Source organism: Caretta caretta, chromosome 20, assembly GCF_965140235.1.
Source record: "Caretta caretta isolate rCarCar2 chromosome 20, rCarCar1.hap1, whole genome shotgun sequence".
Taxonomy (NCBI): domain Eukaryota; kingdom Metazoa; phylum Chordata; order Testudines; family Cheloniidae; genus Caretta; species Caretta caretta.
In genome coordinates, this window is record NC_134225.1 from 22,260,908 (window position 1) to 22,283,356 (window position 22,449).

Below are 22,449 nucleotides of genomic sequence, written 5' to 3' on the forward strand. Positions count from 1 at the left end.
GTCTGGCAGCACGCGCCCTCAGCGAGCAATAAACCATCCCTGATGCAGGTCGGAGGAACGAAGAGACACCCGTTTATTGTAACAAGGGGGCAGGACAGCCACTGGTCCCACCTTGGGAGAAACAGAATCAACCCTCTCAAGGGCACCGTGCAGACACCCTGGGGGCAGGGCCCAGGGAGCGCCCGAGGGAGATCTCTCAGGAAACAAGGCAGGCAGGGGGGTAACAGGGACATTCCCCCAGCCCACCTTGTCCCTACTCACCACGAAGTGGCCACATCTGGGCTGCGGAGGGTATGGGTTGAGTTCCCTTGGGGAACAGGACCCCATGGGCCAGGTCTCCCCACAGCTGCCATGGGGGCCCAGGCCCTTACAGCAGGAAGGTTTTGAACCCAGGAAGGAAGATGAGCTTTGCCCTCTGGGCCTGAGTGGGGGAGGGGATGGGGGTGTGGCCTACCCAGGCCCCACCTCTCACTCCTTCAGGAAGAAGTGCATCTTGTCGTTGATCATTTTGCGCTCGGGGTTGAGGCGCTTGAGGATCTGGGCTAGCACGTTCACCGTCTGCTCGCTGCTCAGCCCCGTCTTCTTGGTCTGGAACTTCTTCAGCAGGTCCTTGGTGGTCATGGGCTTGCGGGTCAGGTAGCGGCGCACGGCCTCTTCCGTCAGCTGCACGTCTCTGCGGGGGCAGAATGGGGCCTGAGCAGGGGGTGCCGAAGGCTGGGCCATAGCCCGGGAGGCTCTGGGCGCCGACAGGGGCCGGCTCTGTCCCCAAACAAGCCAGTCAGAGCCCATGTGCTGGCTCCTGCCCCAAAGGCTCTTCCATCTGCCGCCCCTGGGACCGCTCCCAGCTGATGGCACCAGCCAACCATGGCAGCAGCCCCACCCACCCCCATGGGATTGGCCAATAGGCCCCGCCCCCGGTCACTCACCCGCTGCTGGGGGTGGACTTGCCCGACTGTGGCTGGGGAGTAGACTTGCCCGAGGTTGTCTGGGGTCCCGAGTCCAATTTCAGCCTCTTGGCCGCTGGGAGGTCACCGGATCCCGATTGCCGCTTCCCTACACCAAGACGGAGCAGCTCAGTGTCCTGCCCAGTCCCTGTCCCCAATTCCCACAAACAGGCACCCTGCCCCCCCTGCTAGCGAGGTCAGGAACCAGGCCGCACGGGGTTCTCCCCAGACCTCTGCACGTGGGACCCCTCCTTCCCTGCCTTCAACAGCTGGTGTAAGGGCTGGGTGAGCTGCAGAGGGACGCTGCCCCCTGCTGGCGTTTGTGACTGTTCCAACATCTGGCCTGGAAGCCCCAGGCTGATGCCCCAGCAGCGCCCAATGCGGCCAGCCCGCCCAAGCCCTTACCTTGCTCCAGCTTGCTGGCTGCAGCGCGCAGTGTGGAGGATGTGCTGCCTGGGTCCACGGGGGGCGTCCCTGGGCGGCTGTCCCCCCGGGAGCTGCTGGCCGACCCCTTCCGCTCCTTCTTGGGTGGAGTTTTCCTCTTCTAGGTGTCGGGTGAGAAGAGGAGCCGGCATTGGGCATCGTCCCGAGATGCCTCCTAGTGTACCGCACACCCTGAGCCAAGCCAGGGCATGGGGGGCCGTGCAGAGGAACAACCAGGCACCCTCTGCAACCCGCTTGGGCACCCCTCCTTCCCCAGCATCCTCCACACTTGACATGTCATCTCCGCGATGGCACAGACGCAAGGGGAGATGACTCCCGGCTCCGGGTAAGAACCGAAGGGAGGGCTAGGGAGTCAGAGTGGAATTGGTTCCACAGGGGTGTGGCCAAGGCAGTGGGGTCACTGTCCCCTTATCCCGGAAAGGGAGGGGAGATCAAGGCTGTAGTGGTGGGTCTTAGCCAAAAGGCAGCCTGTCCAGCAGTGCTAGAGGGGTCAGTGCCCCACTCCGCTCCCTGGGAAGGGATTCCCCCGCCAGGTTCCCAGTCTGGGAGCTAACCCCAGTCCAGCCCCCCCTGCCTGAACCAAACCACCAGCCCTTTGCTGCCACAAGGAGCAAAGCACAGCGCCCCCAGCCTGGAAGGGACCCCTCTGGGGCGAAAGGGGAATTGGGGCCTTGGGCTCTCTGCTGAGGCCTCCAGCTGGGAGGTGGTCAGCAAGATGCAGGTCCCCATCCCCCCAGGAGCCAGGCTAAGAACACCCCCAGCTCGGCATACACAAGCCAGAAGGGAAGTTAGCGCTCAGCCGGCCGCTTGGGGAGAAAAGGTTACTCACCCTGTGCAGGAACCTTGTTCTCCGAGATGCGTGTCCCTGCGGGTGCCACGTCCCTGCGCTTAGGGTCAGAGATTTTCCATAGCAGCGCCCGTTTGGGCCGCACGGGTGCTGCCCCATCTCGCGCCCTGTGCGGAGGCTATGTAGCGCTGTGCGGCCCAGCTGCCCTCAGCTCCTTCTCTACCGCAGAGCCCCTGGCTGAACTCTGAAGCAGAGGGAGGAGGGCGAGCAGTGCAGCACCCGCAGGGACACCTGTCTCGAAGAACCTCCGTTACCGCACAGGGCGAGTCGTGTCCCTGCGGGTGCTCCACTTTAGATGACAGGAGAGCAGTGCCCCCCCGCTGGAAGGCCAGGGCTTCAGAGTTGGATTTGTTAGCAACGATCACATGGACAATAATAGTGAGCATCTGCTGTCGAGACTCGCACAATGGCGTAATGCTCTGGGAATGTGCGTGCCAACGCCCAGGTCGCCGCTTTACCAACGTCCGTGATCAGTACATGGGTCGGGAAAACGAGAGAGGTGGAAATCGATCGTGTGGAGTGCCTTCAGGGGCAAATCGGGTTGACAATAGCAAAGGTGAATGCAGTCAGAAACCTGTTTTGAAAGTCTTTGTTTAGATATGGCTGATCTCCGATCTTTCCGAAAGAGTTAGTCCTTTCGAGGTCAGAGGCAAGCACCCATCTAGTGTGTGGAACGTTTAGTTCTATGCGGTTTAAGGACAACGATGGTATTTTAGGAAGGAACTTCGGATGAGGTCTCAACGAAACTATCGTTGAAGATTATATTGGGATGGGGTAACGAGAAACATCTGTCAATGAAGACAGTCTATGAACGAGCAGGTAGGTCATCATGGGCTCCAAGGAGTGTCCAGTCAGGCATCGCATGACTAGGTTAAGGTCCCAAGGTACAGCAGGATCTCTGACTTCAAGGTAGAGATTTCAAATTCCTCTGAGAAACCATCTTGTTACAGAGTGGGCGAACATTGAGGGGCCGGCAACCTTGCGGCGGAAGGCCGGGATGGCTGCAAGATGCATTCTGATTGAACTCGAGGACAGCCCTGGCCTTTTTAGTTCCAAGATGCAGTCCAGTACCAGTGACAAGGGAGAGGTTATAGCTGAAACGTGCTTTTTGTCGCACCAGGTCTGGAATCTTTTCCATTCACACGGGTAAGACTGACTTTGAGAGAGATTTGGTTAAGTTGTGCCTGTGCGGAACGTATACAGTCCGGAGCCACACCTGCGTGGCCTGCCATATGCCCTGGTAGTTGTCTACATGTTCTGGCTGATACCTGCGGACTGGTTTGGTACTGTGGAGATCAAATTGCCAAGGGTGGCAAGTCTGTGTGTTGGTCAGGAGGCTTTGGCCTCCACTGCGGCAGGGTAGGGCCCAATGAACCCCAGATGCGGTAGATGTCAGTGTTGATTTTTGAGTGTTTATTTGAAGGCCTAGTTGTGAGAAAAGGTTCATAGTTCTCTGTGTAGCCAGGACTGCGTCGTCTCAAGGGGGGGCTTTGAGAAGGCAATTAGACGAGTATGGGTATATCAGAATAGCCTGTTGGCGGAGGTGCACCACACCGCAAGGAGCTTCCCTGGGGCCAGAGGCCAAAGGGAAGTACTTTGTACTGGCTGGGATCCAAGCCCAGAACAAATCTGAGGAATCTCTGGGAGATGGTGTATGGTAATGTGACAACATGCATCTAGGAGGTTGAGGGCTAAGATCAATCCCACTGGTCCAGTGTTGGGATTATTGTTGCTAATGTGACCATGCTGAATCATCGTTGTTGAACGAATGAACTTGTTGAGCGTTCTCATGTCTAGACTGGGTCTCCACCCGCTGCTCTTTTTTGGCATGAGGGAATAGTTGGAATAAAAGCTTCTCCTGTGGTGTTGGATCAGAACTGGCTCTACAGCCCCCGAGTGGATTATTTCTTCCTGCAGCAGGTGCCAGGGGGTGGGGTGGGGGGGTGTGACGAAGTGGGACTGTTCTTAATGGTTCCTCTGAATAGTGTGGGGGTGCCTCAGTTTCCCCTGTGCAGTTCTTAAGTATCTAGGTGGTGGGGTAAGGGTGTATGATCACTGCAGAGCCCTAGAGGGCAGGTGTGTGCAGGGGTCTGGACACAGAGAATGGCCGACACCCTGTTTCCTGGAAACTGATGGCCTGGGCCCTTCCCCCCTGCAAGGTGAGAGCTAAAGGGTTGGAGAACAAAGAAATCCGGTGACCTCCTGGCCCGGGAAAGGGACAAAGCCCAGAGGAGCGGGGGCTGGAGAGAGTTTCAGTTTGGGGCTGAGGGGTGGAACGCAGGGAACCCCAGGGCTGGGGTCTAAGCTCCCTGCTCCCCCAGAAGGACTTGACTGAGGGGTCCTGGTTGTACCCAGAAGCTATGTTTGAGACTGTGTTCCTGTGGTCCAATAAGCCTTCCGTTTTACTGGCTGGCGAGTCTCTCAGTGAATCCCAAGAAGAGGGGTGCAGGGCCTGGACTCCCCCACACTCCGTGACACTCTGTTTTACTGGCTGGCTGAGAGTCACGTCTGACTGCGGAGTTGGGGGGCAGGACCCTCTGGCTTCCCCAGGAGCCCCGCCTGGGTGGACTCGCTGTGGGAAGCGCACGGAGGGGCAGAGGATGCTGAATGCTCCGAGGTCAGACCCAGGAAGGTGGAAGTTGTGTGTCCTGCAGACAGGCTGCTCCCAGAAAGGAGACTTCCACAGAGTCCTAAATGGCTTCGTAGGGAGCAGTTCCAGAGCATTGCCCAGAGACTCCGTGACAGGGGGAGAGGGGGAGAGAGAGAGAAATTGCATCAAGTATCCGTTGCTGACCATTTCCAACACCCACTTGTCCAACGTGACACTGGGTAGAACAGGGTCAGGTGGTCGCCAAACTGACGGATGTTTTCTGGTGGTCACAGCACATGGATCCAGGAGGCATCTCGGAGCCTCGATCCCATTTTCAAAACACCTGTTGTGAGGTGGGTTGGTGAGATGCACTTGACCATGTCGGGGGCGGTTACATTTGGGAGGTATCGGTCATTTCCGGGTCGTAGTGTTGTTGAGGTGGGGGAACTGCAGAGGTTCGAGATCTCGAGGTATCATGGTATCTATTCTGCCGCCTTCTTGGTACAGGTGTGGAGACATGTAATGCTCTCAGTGTCTCTCTTGCAGCCCGGATGGAGTGGAAATAGTCATCGGTCTTGTCGGCAAATAAGTTGGAGCCTTCAAAGGGAAAATCCTCCACTGTCGCTTGTATGTACTTTGGGAGTCCCGAAAGACGTAGCCACAAAGCTTGCCTCATGACCGCTGCTGTTGCTATGGAGCGAGCAGCTGTGTCTGCTGCATCTAGGGATGCTTGCAATGCCGTCCTTGCCAGCAGCTGTCCCTCCATCACGATTGCCTGGAATTGTTCTCTCTTGTCCTCTGGGATACACTGAATAAATTTGTTCAGTTTTGAATAGTTCGTGTGATTATACCTTGACATGAACGCCTCATAATTGGCAATTCGGAATTGGAGAGCTGCCAAGGAGTATGCTTTACGGCCCAGCAAATCTAGTTTCTTCCAATCTTTGTCATACGGGTTGGTCAGACGTAGTCTCTCCCTTTCGTTCACCTCCAAGACCACCATTGAATTTGGTGTGGGCAGCGAAGATAGGAACTCCATGTCCTTTGAGGGGACAATATAGTTTTTCTCAGCCCTCTTACAGGTGGGAGGGATCGTGGCTGGAGTTTGCCAGACCGCTTTAGCTGGGTCTAAGAGGGCCTTAAGTATAGGCAACCCGATCTTGGTTGATGTGGGCAGTATATCCAGAAACATGCATCGCGACTCTCTTGGTTCCTCTAATGGGATGTGGAGAGAATCTGCGATCCGTCTGAACAGCTCCTGACGCTGTCGGAAATCATCATCAGCCAACAATGGAGGGGGAGGCACGACTGCTTTGGCCGCTGAGGACGACGGTATATTGGGTGCAGACGCAGCTTCCTGCTTGAGCCTTTCCTCCTGCTCCTTGACAGATTCTTCTTCAGGCTCGGGAGGTCTGGATACTGAAGATGACAGGGAGTGCCTCAGTTTCTCCCTCTGGGTATTGGATGGCCTGGAAAACTGTTGCCGGTGAGCAGCCCACAGATCCCAGCAAGGCCATTGTTGGGGCACAGGCATGAAGGGGGGCATCCATGGGTGTCCATACCAGGGTGTTGGGCCACCTCTGGGCTCCTGGTGCCTATGGCGGGCAGAAGAGTCAAGTTGTGCAGCACCCCGGCGCGAAGGGCAGCTGCGCGAAGGCACAGAATAAGCATCATTTTCCTCCTCGTCTCCACTGGAGAAGGAGGGGGCAGTCCCGGAGGGTGACAGTGAACGGGCGGGTGCCACGTGCGCCCCCGGCGGTTTGGCGTGTACTGCAGCCGTCCCAGTACGGAGCGGTGGAGACTCTGGCGTCTCGGAGACTAATCCGTCTTCTGGGAATCTAAACTCGTGTGGCACCTTCGGCGCCGGGGGAGGCAGTTGTGTCAGTGTCGACTGTCTTGTCAGCGCCAAGGTTGTTCTATGTTCCGCTGAACGCCCAGCAGGCGGCGCCAAAGTGCCCGGTGCCATGGGGCTGGTCGGTTCCGTCTTTGAGGCTTTGGGTTTTTCCTTGCCTCTGTCGTCTTGTCCAGTCTTGCCCTCTTGGGGTCCTTGGACTTACCGGCGTTGACGATACCGGAGGTCCCAGGAGCGTCATAGGTGCTCAGTATTATACCTGTCGGGGCCAAAGCTCCCGATCTCGCTGGGGACCTCTTTCTTTTCCATGGCTCCTTGGTGGGTGGACGTGAGGCTCGCTTTTTAGTGTCTTTTCGCGAGGAATCTGTTGATTTCCTCTTCGTAGCCCGCAGGGAGTACGGAGCAGCTGGTGCTGACGGTGACTGTTGTCCAGGGCGGGTCCCGGGACCAGGGTCTGAGGCTGGCCGCAGCGAGTGCTCCTTCATTTGGGGTTTTGCCTTCAGGTCACGGGCTTTCTGACTGTGAGCCTTAAGGTTAAGGCAATGCGTGCACTTTTGGGGCACGTGTGCCTCTCCCAAACACTGGAGGCAATGGGGGTGCCTGTCCCCAACGGGGATGGCCTCCTGGCAGGAGAGGCACTGTTTGAATCCAGGGGATCCAGGCATAACCCCCTGATTGGAATCAACCTACGGGGGTAATGACAAGGAAATGGGGGGAAAAGAGGGAAAATGGAAACTGACTAAAACTGTAACAAACGCTACGAAACGAGAACCGAGGCACTTGGAGACTCGCTAGGAGTGCTCAGGCCAAGGGCAGCTGGGCCGCACAGAGCTACACAGCTGCCACACAGGGCGCAAAGTGGGGGAGCACAAGTGTGGCCCAAACAGCGCTGCTACCAAAACCCTGTGATCCTAGGCACAGGGATGCACACACACACACCTAACGCAGAGCACCCATGGGGACATTGGTTAAAGAAGAGCTAAAGGTTTGGGATCCTCCCAAGACCCCAAGCATCCAGAGCCCCCAAGCGGGCAACCCAGCCAGCCCCGCCCCCAAAGGACGCGGGTCGGGGTTACCGCCATGAAGAGTGCAGAGGACGCTTCGCTGTCGATGTCGCTCTCCTCTGACGTCTCCGACTCATCACTGCTGTCTGGAACACATGGTACGCGGTCAGAGCAAGTCCCTCCCCTCCGAATCACCTGTCAATCTCGAGCCCCTCTGGGGTGCTCGGGGTCAGAGCTCTCTCTCTCTACGACCTCCCATGGCCCCTGGCTCTAGCCACCCCAGGGCTCTTCACTCAGCATACTCAGTCCAGAGGAAGCTTATTTCTAGGCCAGCCAGAGACCTGAACCAGAAGCCTTGGGCTGTGAAGTGGGCGAGGAGTTCCAGCCACAGCACTCCCCGCAGTGAGGGGGAACTCCCCCTGCCCTGGGGTCAGCTGACACAGCATCAACTGAGGGGTGGGATGTGGGGCAGCACAGGGAAGGGTCCTGTCCCCTCTGCAGCTCCCTTTGGAGGAGGCCGGTTGGTAGATACCAGCGCTGTAAGGGTTAACGAGGAGGGGTTTCTATAGCACCTCCCCAAGGATCTCAAAGTGATTTCATAGCTCCTCCCCCAGACACCCCCATGGGGGATCAGCACCAGCCCTACCTGAGGGGAGGGAAAGTGACCAGGGGCTTGAGTGAGCGAGTGGCAGTTAGAGAAAGAACCCAAGAGTCCTAGTTACCGCCCCAGCTCTATCCCCACTGAGACCCAGTGTAGCTCAGTGCCCATTTGATGACCCAGCAGCAGAGACCGCCACCCTTGGGCCCCCGCGGCACAGCCCCCTCCCTCCCCAAAACATTCACCCTTTTTTTTCTTCTTCTCCTGAGGGGTGGGGGCCTTCTTCTCTTCTTCCTCCTCCTCCTTCTCCTCGGCAGGCTTCTCCTCCTCGCTCTCCTCGCTGCTCTCGCTCGCCTCGTCGATCCCTGGGCAGCCAACCGACAGCCGGCTCAGGGAGCAAGAAGGAGCCGTTTTGCAGCGGTGGAGCCCGGCTTGCGGCCGGCCCACGGGACCATAGCCCACTGCCTATGAGCCACAGTAACCTCCAAGAGAAAGGGCTTCCTGGATTCGATGCCCACAGAGCAGCGAGCTCCCCACTGCCCGACTTACCGAGCCCTCGTGCTGGGCGTTCCCAACCCAGGGCCCCGCAGCCCTCTTCTTACCCCGCAACCCCTCCCGCAAGGGCGCAAGTGCTGAACAGCTCAGCACTGGCTGGGCCTGCCAACAACCTCCCCAAGCCAGTTCAGGAGCAAGGTGCTGCTGAGGTTATGGGGGTGGGAAGCGGGGGCCAGAGGCCCCATGTCCCACAAGGCACTGGGGCAGCACAGCCGAAACCAGCTATTTCACTTGCCGGTTTTCTATTAAAGCAACCGGATTTTTGGGTGGAAAACGGACGCTTTTTGCGGAACATTGCTGAACACCTGATTCTCCACCAGAAAGCAGCCTCGATGGAGAATTTCCAACCAGTCGCGATGTCACCAAGGGCCCCGCTGAGGTCCAACGGGGGCTGCCCCCGCCAGGTCTCAGTAGTACCAACCGTGGCCCCGTATCTGCCACGTACCTTTGGGACCATCCTCTTCCTTCGTCACCTTGGGCTTCCCCACTGTTGCCTCCTCCTGCGAACTGCTGCAAGACACGGGAAGAATTTGAATGGACACAGCCAGGCACAGAGGGGGTGGGGGAGGGAACCTGCCTCTGCCTAGACTACCTGTGCAGGGTACAGCAGAGATCTACGTTCCCAGGACAGGTGGGGAACAGAACAAGCTGCTTAATGGGCACAGGCAGCGCCAGGTAAGGAGCCGAGTGGAGCTGAGCCAGGCACCCCGTTCCGGTGGGGAGGGGTGGAGGAGACCCTGCCCCTAAGGCCCCACCCTTACCTGGACCCGTCTGACATGTAATCTACTTCCTGCCCCTCAAAGTCTCCGTCGTCACTGTCCTCGAAGGCCTCATCATCCGAGCCCTTCTTCTTCTTCTTCTTCTTTTTGGTCAGCGGGGTTTTCTTCTGGGGCTTGGCTGCCTTCTCCCCTGTAGCATTATGGGAAACAGCCAGCGGCTGACTCAGTGGCAAGGTCATGGCAAGAGCTGGCGTGGAGGTGACAGCCACAGGCCCAGCAAGAGAGGGGGAGTGGGATTAGAGGGACGGGCTGAGAACCAGGACCCCAGGTTCTATATGGGGACTCCTGACAGGCTGCAGGCTCTCAGAGGGGTAGCACCATGCTTCGAAGGCACAGGGGTCAGCCTGGGCCCCAAGCTACATGGATGCTGGCGGGGTTCATGACACAGGCCTAGGCAGTAGCCAGCTCACCTGTTAGCCAGGACACAGGGCTACCTCTCCCATGCAATAAGTGAGAAAGGGGTCGCTGTTCTACGCCTGTGACCCCCAGCAGGGGGTAGCACTGGGCTGAAGGCCCAAGCTAGGGTTGTCTCAGTGACCTCAGGGCAACAGAAAGAGGTGCTGGTGGTCCCAGGGCAGCAGGGCTGGCTCAGCCTCCAGGGGCCCCTCACCGTCGGCGTCACTCAGCTCGCTCTCGTCTGAGCTCATCTCCAGGTCGTCCTCCAGGTCGTGGATCTTCAGCTCGCTGCTCTTCTTCTTGGTCTTCTTCTCCTTCTCCTCCTCCTCGTCATCCTGGTCCTTCAGCCGCCGCTGCTGCATGATGGTGAAGTGGTTCAGCACCTTGTTCCGCCTGGGAGGGAGAGGGCAGAGGGTGAGAACACTGGAGGTGGGACCCCCTCCACTGCCTGACCCCACCACAGGGGAGAGGGGCTCTGCCGTGACGGAGTGAAACCCAGCCCTATGAGGCTGTTGTTGGGATTGCAAGGGGGCGTGGGGAGAAGGGACTCCCCAAAGCCTATATGATCCACAGAGAAAGGAGCAGGGCTCCCTGGTACCAGGCTGGAAGGGGGGTGCTGGACCCAGAGAGGCCGGTGCTGAGCTCCACGCCTGCCCTGGTGGAAGCAGCCAGGGAGAGGACCAGGGGAGGCCTCTAGCAGCAGCTGGGCCCGCGCCAGTCACCAGACCAACCTCCTGGCAATGCAGAGTGGACTCCTCACCCTGTGACGCCGTGCAGGCCGCAAGGAGCCCCAGATGCAGCACGGGCCATACCCAGACATTGCACCCCCAGCCCGTCCTCCAGCTCCAATCTGCCAGAAGCACAGCCCTTCCTGTGTCAGCCAATCCCTGGAACAATCTCGGTTTGGGTCTAGTGGGTAGAGCAGGGGAGCTGGCAGCCAGGACTCCTGGGTTCTATTCCCCTTGTAGGGAGGAGAGGGGGGTCCCGCAGGTTAGAGCACTGAGTGGCAGGACTCCTGGTGACAGCAGGGCAGGGGCAGCCCATGCCCTCACTCACCGCTCCCACTCCTCCTCCGCCTCCTCGGCTGTCAGGGTGCGATGCTTGGCCACAGGGGTGAAGTTGTACCAGTTGCTGACCGGGAAGGCCTCAAAGGCGCCGTCGGGGCACTGCGTGAAGATGTAGTAGGAGGCGTTCTCGGTCACGCCGCCCTTCTTCACCCCTTTGAACCTGGGCATGAGGGAAAGGGAGAGCTGGATTCAGGGGGGCACCTGGGATCTGGCCGAATGGCCCAGCAGGTGGGGCTGGAAGCCAGGACCCTGGGTTCTATTGCAGGCTCTGGGAAGGGAGCAGAAACTAGTAGTTAAATCAAGGAGGCTAGGGAGGCAGGACTCCTAGTCTTCACTCCTGGCTCAGAGGGAGTGAGTCTAGTGGCCGGAGCAGGGACACAGCGACCTAGGATTCCTGGGTTCTTTCTGTGCCCCGTGGCATGGCGTTAGTGCCACTCTAACTCTCCCTCTCCAAAGGGGGCTGCTGGCCAACACAGCTGGGGCTTGGAGCGCAAACTGGAGGGGCTTGTGTGTTTGGACCCAGCACTCACAGTTCAGCCCCTGGGACCCCCACTCACTTGCGCCCAGCTTTGCCGTTGACCTTGAGGATCCAGGGCTGGTCCTCGGGCTTGAACTCCCGGAGGACAATGCCGTACTTCTTGCGGCGCGCCTCCTCGCGCAACTTGCGGTTGAACTCGCTGCCAGCCCCCGACTCTGGCATCTCCTCTTCCTGGTAGATCTTCTTGTTGCTGAGATCTCGCTCCATTTTTGCCTAGGAGAGGGAGCAAAGGAGAACGTCACCTCCCCGGCCCTGGGGAGGGAAAAGCCCCCCTGCTTGGTCACCTTGTGTGTCCAGTCCCCCAGCGCTGCATGGCAGTACCCCCACTCAGCTCCCTGCAGCACCAAGCTAGCGATGGCCATGGAGTGACCCGGTCCAGGCCGCCCACAACTCTGCACGCTAAGAGCCAGAGTGAACGCTGGGCTTCAGGGCTGAAACCAAGTCACCTCCTGGGATCCCTCGCCAGGCCCAGAGAACAGCCCTGCACCCGGGGCACCGAGAGAGGACTCGCCGCTGTCTGCGGTATCAGGGATCAATTGGTGCAGGGGGTGGGGCCAGATGGACCCTGATGTGTTCCCCAGCATGGGTGGGTGGGGGGGGGAGCAAGACGCTGCCCTGTGGTCCAGTGCATTATGGGGGATGCTGGGCCCAGTATTTCTAGCCTTGCTGGCAGGCCCAGCGCCAGATGCAGTCACAACTGTTGATCCATCCAGAGTCCAACACCCCGCTCGAGGGGCCAGGCTGTCAGCACAGAGGGAGCTCTGGCACCTGGAAGTGCCTCCAAGCAGCAGACAGGCTGCCCTTGCTATGTGGGGCTAGGGGGCACAGCTATGGCAGCACCCTACCTGGTGCCAGGTGGTGAAGTTGACCTTGTCGGCAGCGTTGAAGGCCATGATGTTGTACTTCTTGGGTGTGTTTCTGCAGCAAGAGGAGGGCAGAAACCTGAGTGGCCAGCGGCTCCAGCTTGAGGAGAGCTGTCCCCCTGCTGCAAGCCTGGCACGATGCTGAGCACTCGCTAGCCACGCAGCGAATCACACCCAGGCACCAGAGCTACCCAACCCCTGCTGCCAAAGTGCCTCAGCCCTGCCCAGCCACCCTCCCTGGGGCGTTTGGCCCCCAGGTCCCATTCAGACTCCCATCTCTGTGTTGAACCCACCACAGGGTCCAGTAGGAGCCAGCAGTTTATACGATACAACAGGCAGCATGGCTCTATTCCCAGCCCTGCCCTACTCGGTGACCGTGGGCAAACCACATTCCTGCTCCATGGCTCAGTTTCTCTTCCCCACCCTTTTGTCTATTTAAACTGCAAGCTCTTCAGGGCAGACGCCGGGAAGGTCTGGGACAAAGGGCCCTGATCTCAGTTGGGGAGTTACTGTAATACGCCAAATATACGTGGCCCCAGGCCCAGCAATAAGCCTGCTGTTTAGATCAAACAAAACAGAGGCTGGACAGCCAGGGAGACAGGCTGAGACCTACAACTCGGTTCATCCATTGCCAGAGAACAGTGACCTGAGCTTGATTTGACCTAGCAATGCAAGGGACTCCCCAATCTCTGCTGTTTTCCCCAGGGAGGTAAGCTTTCAGCAAGGTGCCACATAAGCAGAGAGGGCTGGGAAATCAGAGAGGACTCACTTGGGTACTCGCACCACATACTCTGTAACCGACTGGCTACTCGTGCCCTGGGGAGAGAACAAAGACTGAGGTTTCATTTCAGAGGTGTGCGTTAGCCAAGGGCTAGTTAGGAAGCCGCCCCCACCCCAAGATCACAGCAGGCGACACATGAAATGGCTATAAGAATAGCAGCCAGGCTAGCTGGGGAAAAATTAACAAGGGTTCTCTGTCCTCTTGCTTCAGGGCATTAGCTGGGGTCAGGAAGGGATTTTCACATAAGAGGAGAGCTGGCAGGCGATGAGGGGTTAGCAGCTTCTTCTGAGGCACTCAGGACAAGTCACTTGAAGACTGGATACCAAACTAGATGGGCGTATCAGTCTAGGCCTGGGGCGTATTTCCCAAACCTATGGTGGCTCCAAGTTTGGGAAACTGAGAACTTACCAGGGAGGTCATTTTGGCAGAGATAGGGCTGCGCGTCCACCCGGGCTTCCAGGAAAGGATCTAAGAGAGAAACAAAAAGTCAGGGCTTCTTAGCAGAGCAAGCACTGGTAGGACTACCTTTGTGGGGCTGGGAGGGGGAGCCAGGAGAATCCAAAATCCTATAAGGGGCAGAGGCAAGGAGAAGCTGACACACATGGGGAAGTGTGGGGATAAGATGGTCAGAAACTCTGCTGGAGAAGCCGTGCTAGAGCAGGGGGCTGGGAGCCAGGACTCCTGGGTCCTGTTCCCAGCACTGGGAGCAGAGTGGGGTCTGCTGGTCAGTGCTGGGAATGATATTGGACAAAGATATAAATCCAAGATACACTGTTGAACCAGTGTCTTGTGTGACCAGTTCCACAGGTGAGTCGGCCTTCCCCGGCCCGGCCCGGCCCTCCCCCACGGTGCTTCCTTCCAAGCCCTGCCCCAGACTTCACGCTCCACTCAGAGCCCCTCCCAGTGCCTGCCAACCATCCTCACCAACCCCCTACCCTCAGTGCCCCTTACCCCCTCCCTCACCCACCCACCCCTAGTGACCCTTACCTCAGCCCCCTCCCCCACTGACCCTTACCCCCTCCCCAGTGACCCTCACCCCAGCCCCCTCCCCCACCCCTACTGACCCATACCCCCTCCCTCCTCTCCCACCCCCACTGACCCTTACCCCCTCCCTAGTGACCCTTACCCCAGCCCCCTCCCTCACTGACCCTTACCCCCTCCCTCCTCTCCCACCCCCACTGACCCTTACCCCCTCCCCAGTGACCCTCACCCCAGCCCTACTGACCCATACCCCCTCCCCCACCCCTACTGACCCTTACCCCCACCCCCACCCCTAGTGACCCTCACCCCAGCCCCCTCCCTCACTGACCCTTACCCCCTCCCCAGTGACCCTCACCCCAGCCCTACTGACCCATACCCCCTCCCCCACCCCTACTGACCCTTACCCCCACCCCTAGTGACCCTCACCCCAGCCCCCTCCCTCACTGACCCTTACCCCCTCCCCAGTGACCCTCACCCCAGCCCTACTGACCCATACCCCCTCCCCCACCCCTACTGACCCTTACCCCCTCCCCAGTGACCCTCACCCCAGCCCCCTCCCTCACTGACCCTTACCCCCTCCCCAGTGACCCTCACCCCAGCCCCACCGACCCACACCCCCTCCCCCACCCCTAGTGACCCTCACCCCAGCCCCCTCCCCCACCGACCCTTACCCCCACCCCTAGTGACCCTCACCCCAGCCCCCTCCCTCACTGACCCTTACCCCCTCCCCAGTGACCCTCACCCCAGCCCCACCGACCCACACCCCCTCCCCCAGCCGCCCGCAGTGACCCTTACCCCGCCCCCGGCTCGCGCCCTCTCCGCCGGCCCCGCTGCTCCGCTCCACGCCAATGACGGAGCGGCTGCCTGCGCGTGCGCCGCTCGCCGCGCATGACCGGAAGCCGGAGTCCCCTCGCACCGGAAGAGAGGCCAGCCGCGATGGTTGCCGTGGGAACCTGCACGGCCGTGCCCCGCCCCCTCAGGGAAAAGGGGCGGGGTTACCTCCACGGCGGGGCGGGGCAGCTATCACCGCTTGGGCTGCGGGGGGGGGCTATGGTGCCTCTTGCCCCGGGGTGGGGGATGGGGGGTACGGGCCCCTTGATCCCGGGGGGGGGCTATGGTGCCTCTTGCCCCGGGGTGGGGGATGGGGGGTACGGGCCCCTTGATCCCGGGGGGGGCTATGGTGCCTCTTGCCCCGGGGTGGGGGATGGGGGGGTACGGGCCCCTTGATCCCGGGGGGGGGCTATGGTGCCTCTTGCCCCGGGGTGGGGGATGGGGGGTACGGGCCCCTTGATCCCGGGGGGGGCTATGGTGCCTCTTGCCCCGGGGGTGAGGGATGGGGGGGTACGGGCCCCTTGCCCGGGGGGGGGGCTATGGTTCCTCTTGCCCCGGGGCGGGATGGGGGTAATGCAGCTGCTCTTACGTTGGATCCTGGCCAGTCTGCCCTCAATGCATCTCCCATCTGGAGATCTCAGAGCTGGGGAACTAGCTCCCCTGGGGGAAACTGAGGCCCAGCAAGTGGCGGAGCTGGGAGAGATCCCAGGTGTCCTGGTTCTATCGTTCTGGTCACGAGACCACGTGCTCTGGCTTCCTCGCTGCCTCCCCCACTTCCAGCACCAACTGGAATCGCATCCCAGTGCTGAGCCTGGCCCCGGCGACAGGCCAGCTCATGGCTGCCTTGTGACATCAGAAAGCCCGGCTGGCTAAGCAGCAGGGCCTGGGCTAAAATGGCCAGATTAGTTTTACACGGGAGCTTGAGGGCTGCAGGCCAGGCCAGCACCTTGGGGCCCCTCCCCCAGAAAGGGAGTGAAGAGGGGATCGGTTTGTGCCCTGGAAGATGGGACTCTGCCAGGCCCGGCTTCCTAAAACTGCTAAGCCACTGAAACCTGAACTGCAGGGTAAATGGCAAGCTGGCTCTGGGGGCATGGCGGGGGTGGGGCTTTCTGAGCTTTCAGGGGATATCAAAATGTGTGAATGGGTGAGTCTCTCTTGCTGGTTTGAGCCCAGGGAGCCAGTACTCTCGGTTCCATTCCCAGCTCCGGGAGGGGAGGGGGGTCTAGTGGTCAGAGCTGCAAGAAGGCTGGGAAATAGCCTTTATGGGAAGGGACAAATCCACCCAAGCAATGGAGAGGCTGGGCCATGAGGGAGGATTTAATTTGCTGTCTTGTTACCAAAAAGAAAAGGAGTTCTTGTGGCACCTTAGAGACTAACCAATTTATTTGAGCATGAGCTTTCGTGAGCTACAGCTCACTTCATCAGATGTGTACCGTGGAAACTGCAGCAGACTTTATATACACACAGAGAATATGAAACAATACCTCCTCCCACCCCACTGTCCTGCTGGTAATAGCTTATCTAAAGTGATCAACAGGTGGGCCATTTCCAGCACAAATCCAGGTTTTCTCACCCTCCACCCCCCCACACAAATTCACTCTCCTGCTGGTGCTAGCCCATCCAAAGTGACAACTCTTTACATAATCAAGTCGGGCTATTTCCTGCATAGATCCAGGTTTTCTCACATCCCCCCCACCCCCATACACACACAAACTCACTCTCCTGCTGGTAATAGCTCATCTAAACTGACCACTCTCCAAGTTTAAATCCAAATTAAACCAGAACATCTGGGGGGGGGGGTAGGAAAAAACAAGAGGAAACAGGCTACCTTACCTGGATTTGTGCTGGAAATGGCCCACCTGTTGATCACTTTAGATAAGCTATTACCAGCAGGACAGTGGGGTGGGAGGAGGTATTGTTTCATATTCTCTGTGTGTATATAAAGTCTGCTGCAGTTTCCACGGTATACATCTGATGAAGTGAGCTGTAGCTCACGAAAGCTCATGCTCAAATAAATTGGTTAGTCTCTAAGGTGCCACAAGAACTCCTTTTCTTTTTGCGAATACAGACTAACACGGCTGCTCCTCTGAAACCTGTCTTGTTACCGTATGACTCTTCCGGGAACTCCTGCTTCCCCCAGCAGGTCAACAGAAGGGTGGTTGGCTCCCGGTGGAAAACAGTGCCTATTTCCTAGCAGCACTTTAGCTTGGCTGGGATTTAGGGGGAAGATGCTGGTCCAGGGTGTACCCTGATCCAGAAGCACGCCTACTGCAGCGAGATGTTGGCTTGGAGGGAGCATGGGGTGTGAAACCCACCAGTCCGGCCTCGCCCTCTGGAATCCAGCTCCCATGGGTGATGGTCAAAACTCATTCCCTGCTTGGCGCAGAAAGTCAGAGGGAGGAGAAGGGATTCTTCCTGATCCCAGAGAACAACCGATCCCATCAAAGTCACAGCCTGGACCAACCTCCTCTGGGGGATGGAGGCCCAGCTCTCTTGTCCCACCATGGCAGGGATGGATGCATGTGGAGTGGCAGCGTGTGTGTCCATCTGTGCCCGGGAAGGGGGTGTGCACATGGCAGCGAGTGCCAGCAGCGCAGCGTGTCCGCATAAGGGAGAGCGAGTCGGTCTCAATTCTGGAGATAAATGCAGAACGCCGGGCCCCGGAGTTACCAGCCCCCGCCTCTTACAGCACGAAATTCCTCTGGAGGAAGAACAACGCTCAGTCGCATCTGCCTGCACTGGAGCGACTGGGCTGGGCTGGGTTTTTTCAGGGCTCTCTACGCAGGTTTAAGCCCATCTGCTACCACAGGGTCAGGCCCGGCTCTTCCACCAATTTATCCCAGCTAGAAATGAACAGAGCTCAGGTTCGCCCATCTGTGTTCGTATCTGGCCCTTTGTGGTGTCTGAGGGGCATCACATAGCCCACAACTGCCCCGGCTGCTTGCTCATCGTACAGAGTAGAGATGTCGCTAGGGGATGATTGCGATTTATGGGGTGGCTGGTTCACACCAAGGCCCCTTGGCTTTTCTAAACAGCTCAGTGGGCACTTTAACCCTGGCTGACTCCGAGGCCTTGTTCACGGGGGCAGGTCCTCGCGAGACGGCTGCTTGGTAACAGCTGGCAGTGACTGAAAGGCCTTGGCCCAAACTCTGCTTCTGGTTCGACAATTGCCACTTCCTGGGCACTGACACCAGAGGGGCTCAGGCTGCGACTCCCAACAGCCAGCGCGGTGACTCTAGTCCCTAATGGGGACAGCCCAGAATCCACCAGCTCATGGGCCCCTTTTGGGGGTGGGAGGTGGGCCACGGACAGCGAGCTTCCCACAAGAGGGATCTCTCCAGGGCAGGACTGAGGCACATTGGTGTTAAGAGTGGGATACTTGCCTAGGGGGTCGAGGGCTGTCAATTTAGTGGGGGGGGTTAACGAGGGTTTTCAGGAGCTGATGTCTACTGCATGGTTGAGATGGGGGAGTTGCCGCACTGGACCGGAGCGGACGTCCATCTAACTCAGCACCCAGTGCTAGGCCCTCCTGGTCCCTTCCCCTTAGCTTATTTTCCCCATCGGGCTACAGCAATTTTTGTGCCTATTTTGTGCTCACAACCAACCCGCTCTGGGCTGGGATCTCATCAAACTGAGCAGCATCAGGCCTGTCCAATGCGCCTTGGGAGATCCTTGTCTCACCCCTTCTCCCTGCCCCATCTCTGTCTCTCGCCACAGAGAAGCTGAAGTCGCAAGTCATCATCTTCGTGATAGGAGGCCCGGGCTGTGGCAAAGGGACACAGTGTGAGAGGCTGGCTGCCAAGTACCAGTTCCAGCACCTGGGCCTGGGGAGCCTCCTGCGGGCGGAAGCCAGCCAGCCCACGCGCCAGGGGCGACAAATCAAGGACATCCTGATGAAAGGAGCGCTCGTGCCTTCAGTGAGGCTCCCCCTCCCCACTTCCCTCGCGGATTGCAGCAGCCCCAGCTTCCCTGGGGGAATGATCCCCCCAGTCAGCTCCGTGCCTGACACTTCCTAAGGGCCCCAAGTAATGTTCCAAGGCTGCAAAAGAGCCACCCTCTGCAAGCACCAGCCTGCCAGCTCTGCCACCGCCCTGGCTCCCCCTCTGCTGCTCCCTGCCCTGCTCATCCCTCTCACACCCCCTTTCCCAGTCTGGATCCAGCCCCACCGCCCCACTAGCCGGCCCAAGGGAGAGGCCAGGAGCTGTGTGGGGCGGTGGGGCTGTGCCTTAGTCTTGTGGGCAAGGGGACGTGGGGCACTTGCTCACGCAACCAGGGGTGGCTCCGGACAAAGCCCTTCTTCCTTAGCGCTGAGGGGGCTTCTGTCTCCCTAGGGCTTCATCCTTGACCTGCTGAACGACAACCTGCTGCAGAGAGAGGAGGCGAAGGGCTTCCTGGTCAATGGCTTCCCCCGGGAGCTCAAGCAGGCCAAGGACTTCGAGCGTGTGGTAAGCGCCGCAGGGGAGGAAGGACCAGCAGGCCCCTGGCCAGGGCGGGGGGCAGGCGCCGTGCTGATAGCCAGGAGGTAGAGGAGGGAGGCAGCGTGAGGCATTCAGAGGGGCTGAGCGCATGCTGGAGCTGTGGCCATTCTTCCCCCTTCCCGAACTCAGACCCAGCAGGGCTCAGTCACGGCCCGGCTCCCCCTGCTCCAGGGCGTCGGCCCCCCCCCCATCCTCTCACCTTGCGCAGGAACGGCCTGGTGCCCATTTCTCAGCTGGCCCTGGGGCTGCTGCACCCCACCCCTTGGTGGCTGGCCAGGGGGCAGTCGGCCAGGGTGGTGCTGCGCCCCTGAGCGGGGGTTTACCATGCCGCAGGTGGGGCGTCCTCCCAACATCGTGATCGTCTTGGACTGCTCGACAGAGACCATGATCCAGCGGCTGCTGCTGCGGGGCCAGACCGGCCATCGGGCCGACGACCACGAGGCCTGTATCCGCCAGCGGCTGGAGACTCACTACTCACTGTGCGAGCCCGTCATCAGCTACTACCAGCAGCAGAACCTGCTCAGAAACGTAGGGGGGGCATCACAAGAGACTTCCTGGGCATTAACCCCTCCCCTTTCCTTCTCCCCTCACAGCCCAGCGGAGCCCATTGCAGGCTGCCCGGGTGGGCCCTCCTGGGTTAGCAGGATCGTGGGTACCACTCACCAGGCGCATGGAAACATCATCCAGGGGCTGAGCCAGTGGGCAGGCCCCTTGGGCCCGAGAGGGGAGGAGGAACTCGGTGGCAGCTGGAGCCCCCCTGCCCACAGCACTGGGGGTGGGAGAGAATGGGCCTGGGCTGCACAAAAGCTCAGTGGTTTTGAGCAGGGCCTAGGGCTGCATTCCCCCCCCCCCCAAGCACAGGGACACCCAAGGGTTTCCCAGGGGGTGGGTACTAATGCCAGGCGCTCAGTGAGGCCCAGCGGGAGGGAACTAGAGCCAGGTGCCTGCAGGGCCCATGGCAGGTGCGGCTCCAGCCCAGCTGCTCTGTTGTGTCCTGCAGATTCTAGGCGAGGAGCCGGAAGACGCCATCTACACAAAGTGCTGCTTCGTCATCGACAGCCTCGTTTAGGCCACGGGCCTGCTGCTGCCCTGCCTGGGGCCACCCCGTAGCTGGCGGTGTTCAAATAAAGGCTCAGCTTCTGGCCCTGGTCCTACACTTGCCCCAGAGACGTCCCTCAGCGCCTGCCCCATCATATGGGGCTTATGAGTGCCAGCTGGTGGCCTAGAGCTGACACCACATGCTTATGTGGATGATCCAGGGCCCTTTCCCAGTCCGGGCCCTTCGCCTCCCCCCTCAGAGGCAGCATCATGCTGCTGGAGCTAGTTATACCAGCAGCCAAGGTACCTCAGAGCTAGCGAGGCAGTGGCCCAGGTGCACAGAAACGGCCAGCAGGGATCCAGGGGCTTGCGGACACAGAAAGTATTTGACACATGAAAGGGAGCCAGGCAAGGTGGGTGAAGCCTATGGCAAAGAGCAAACGCCCAGGTCCCAGCGGAGGGGAGATGGCCACAGCTCCACCACACTGGCTACTTTGAGTTAGGCAGATATCGCAGGGCAAAATTCCCTGCTCTGCCTTCTGGAGCAGCCAATTAGCTCACCAGCCTCCTGGCCTAACCCTTAACTCCCTACTCATCAGGGCAGTAGCTGCAGGAACCTTTTACGGCACCCCCCCGAATCAGACCTACGCAATTCCAAATCAGCCCCCCCTTCGGGGAGCAGGACTGCATGAAAGGAGAACGGCTGTGACAAGACAGCCAGGCTGGAGCATGGGGAGGGTTCTTCTGAGGGGACAAGTAGCAGCCAAGACAAGACCACATCCATCAAAACACTGAGTTTACCACCAAAAGTCCTTTTGTTTTTTCAATACATGAGTTCAAGCTCAGCTACACATGAGTGAAGAGAGCTCCAGCTGGGCACCAGCTTTTCTAGAGGTCAGCCCCACACCTGTCATCTGAAAGTGAGCTTTGTGCCAAGCTCTGCCCTCAGCTGCCCGGGCAGCTCAGGGCAGAACAGCAGGCTAGCACAGGAAGCGGTTCCAGGGAAGGCTTCCCCCTGCATCACCCCAAGCCAGGGAGTGTCCAGCAGGTGGATAGGGAAGAACCTTTCCAAAGGTGCTTTCTGATAGCCTGCACTCGCTGTATGGGAGAAGCATCTTACCCGCACCCTCCAGAGCGAGTTGGGGGAAGTACCAGGTCCCCCACATCTGCTTGGACAACCTCCTGCCCCAGCTGGAGAGGCCAAGCTGAGGGAGGCTCATCTGTCCATAAGCAGAGGAGAGTTCAGTGCTTAGGGCATCAGCCTAGGACTGGGGAAACCAGGTGTAAGGTCTGACCCCAGAGGAATCTGGGCAAGTCACAGTCTGGGCCTCCAGTTCTTCATCTGTCCAGTGGGGATCAGAGCTCTGCCCTGCCGTCCAGGGGGGTGCAGGGACAAACATGGATGAGTAGGAGGCATTCAGGTACTACAGAGACAGGGCCAGCTAAGGCCTTACAGTGGGAATGGACTTGCCTAGGTATCAGTGAAATTACAGTCCCTTGGGATTGCTCAGCAAAAGACCGGAGGTATTGAATGGGCCGAGCACAGCTCCACTTGCTCCTCAACTGTCAAGAGAAGCAATTCCTTACCCCACATGGGTAACCTCAGCTCACCAGGCCAGATATGCCGCTGAGGGGCAGTGGCATAAAGCCCCTCCTAACAAGCAGTATCCGGGGGCATACCTTATCGCCAGTTGCTCGGTTCGGAAATAGTGCAGCAGAGTTGGTTTCAAAACAAAAAGAGCATTTTATTTAACAAAGCACAATTGCCTGCTCAAACTATAAAAAAACCACAGGAGCTCTTAGTTCATCAGGTTTTACAACAGCTATATCATGAGAACAATCCGCTTCAAAACCCTATGGACA

The 22,449-nt window shown here is 59.1% G+C and overlaps 2 protein-coding genes across 3 annotated transcripts; one reads left to right on the top strand and one right to left on the bottom strand.

The window, feature by feature from the left end:
• Positions 1-51: 51 nt before the first annotated feature.
• GTF2F1 (general transcription factor IIF subunit 1) lies at positions 52-15,162 on the bottom strand. 2 transcript variants are annotated; one of them, XM_048831628.2, is made up of 14 exons: positions 15,034-15,162; positions 13,667-13,726; positions 13,247-13,293; positions 12,460-12,532; positions 11,634-11,827; positions 11,066-11,236; positions 10,224-10,402; positions 9,596-9,743; positions 9,280-9,344; positions 8,525-8,644; positions 7,754-7,827; positions 1,350-1,488; positions 927-1,053; positions 52-673 (listed from the first exon to the last, which is right to left on the bottom strand). In XM_048831628.2, the coding sequence occupies exons 1-14, from the start codon at positions 15,127-15,129 to the stop codon at positions 469-471; spliced, it is 1,698 nt and encodes a 565-aa protein (XP_048687585.1). In that variant the 5' UTR covers positions 15,130-15,162; the 3' UTR covers positions 52-468. The 2 variants fall into 2 exon arrangements, with proteins under 2 accessions (XP_048687585.1, XP_048687586.1); XM_048831629.2 differs by lacking the exons at positions 13,247-13,293; positions 15,034-15,162.
• Positions 15,163-15,673: 511 nt separating this feature from the next.
• LOC125627810 (adenylate kinase isoenzyme 1) lies at positions 15,674-22,368 on the top strand. The gene is made up of 5 exons (XM_048832322.2): positions 15,674-16,134; positions 18,788-18,987; positions 19,402-19,515; positions 19,882-20,076; positions 20,549-22,368. Exons 1-5 carry the CDS (start codon positions 16,074-16,076, stop codon positions 20,615-20,617), a joined length of 639 nt encoding a protein of 212 aa, XP_048688279.1. The 5' UTR covers positions 15,674-16,073; the 3' UTR covers positions 20,618-22,368.
• Positions 22,369-22,449: the final 81 nt, after the last annotated feature.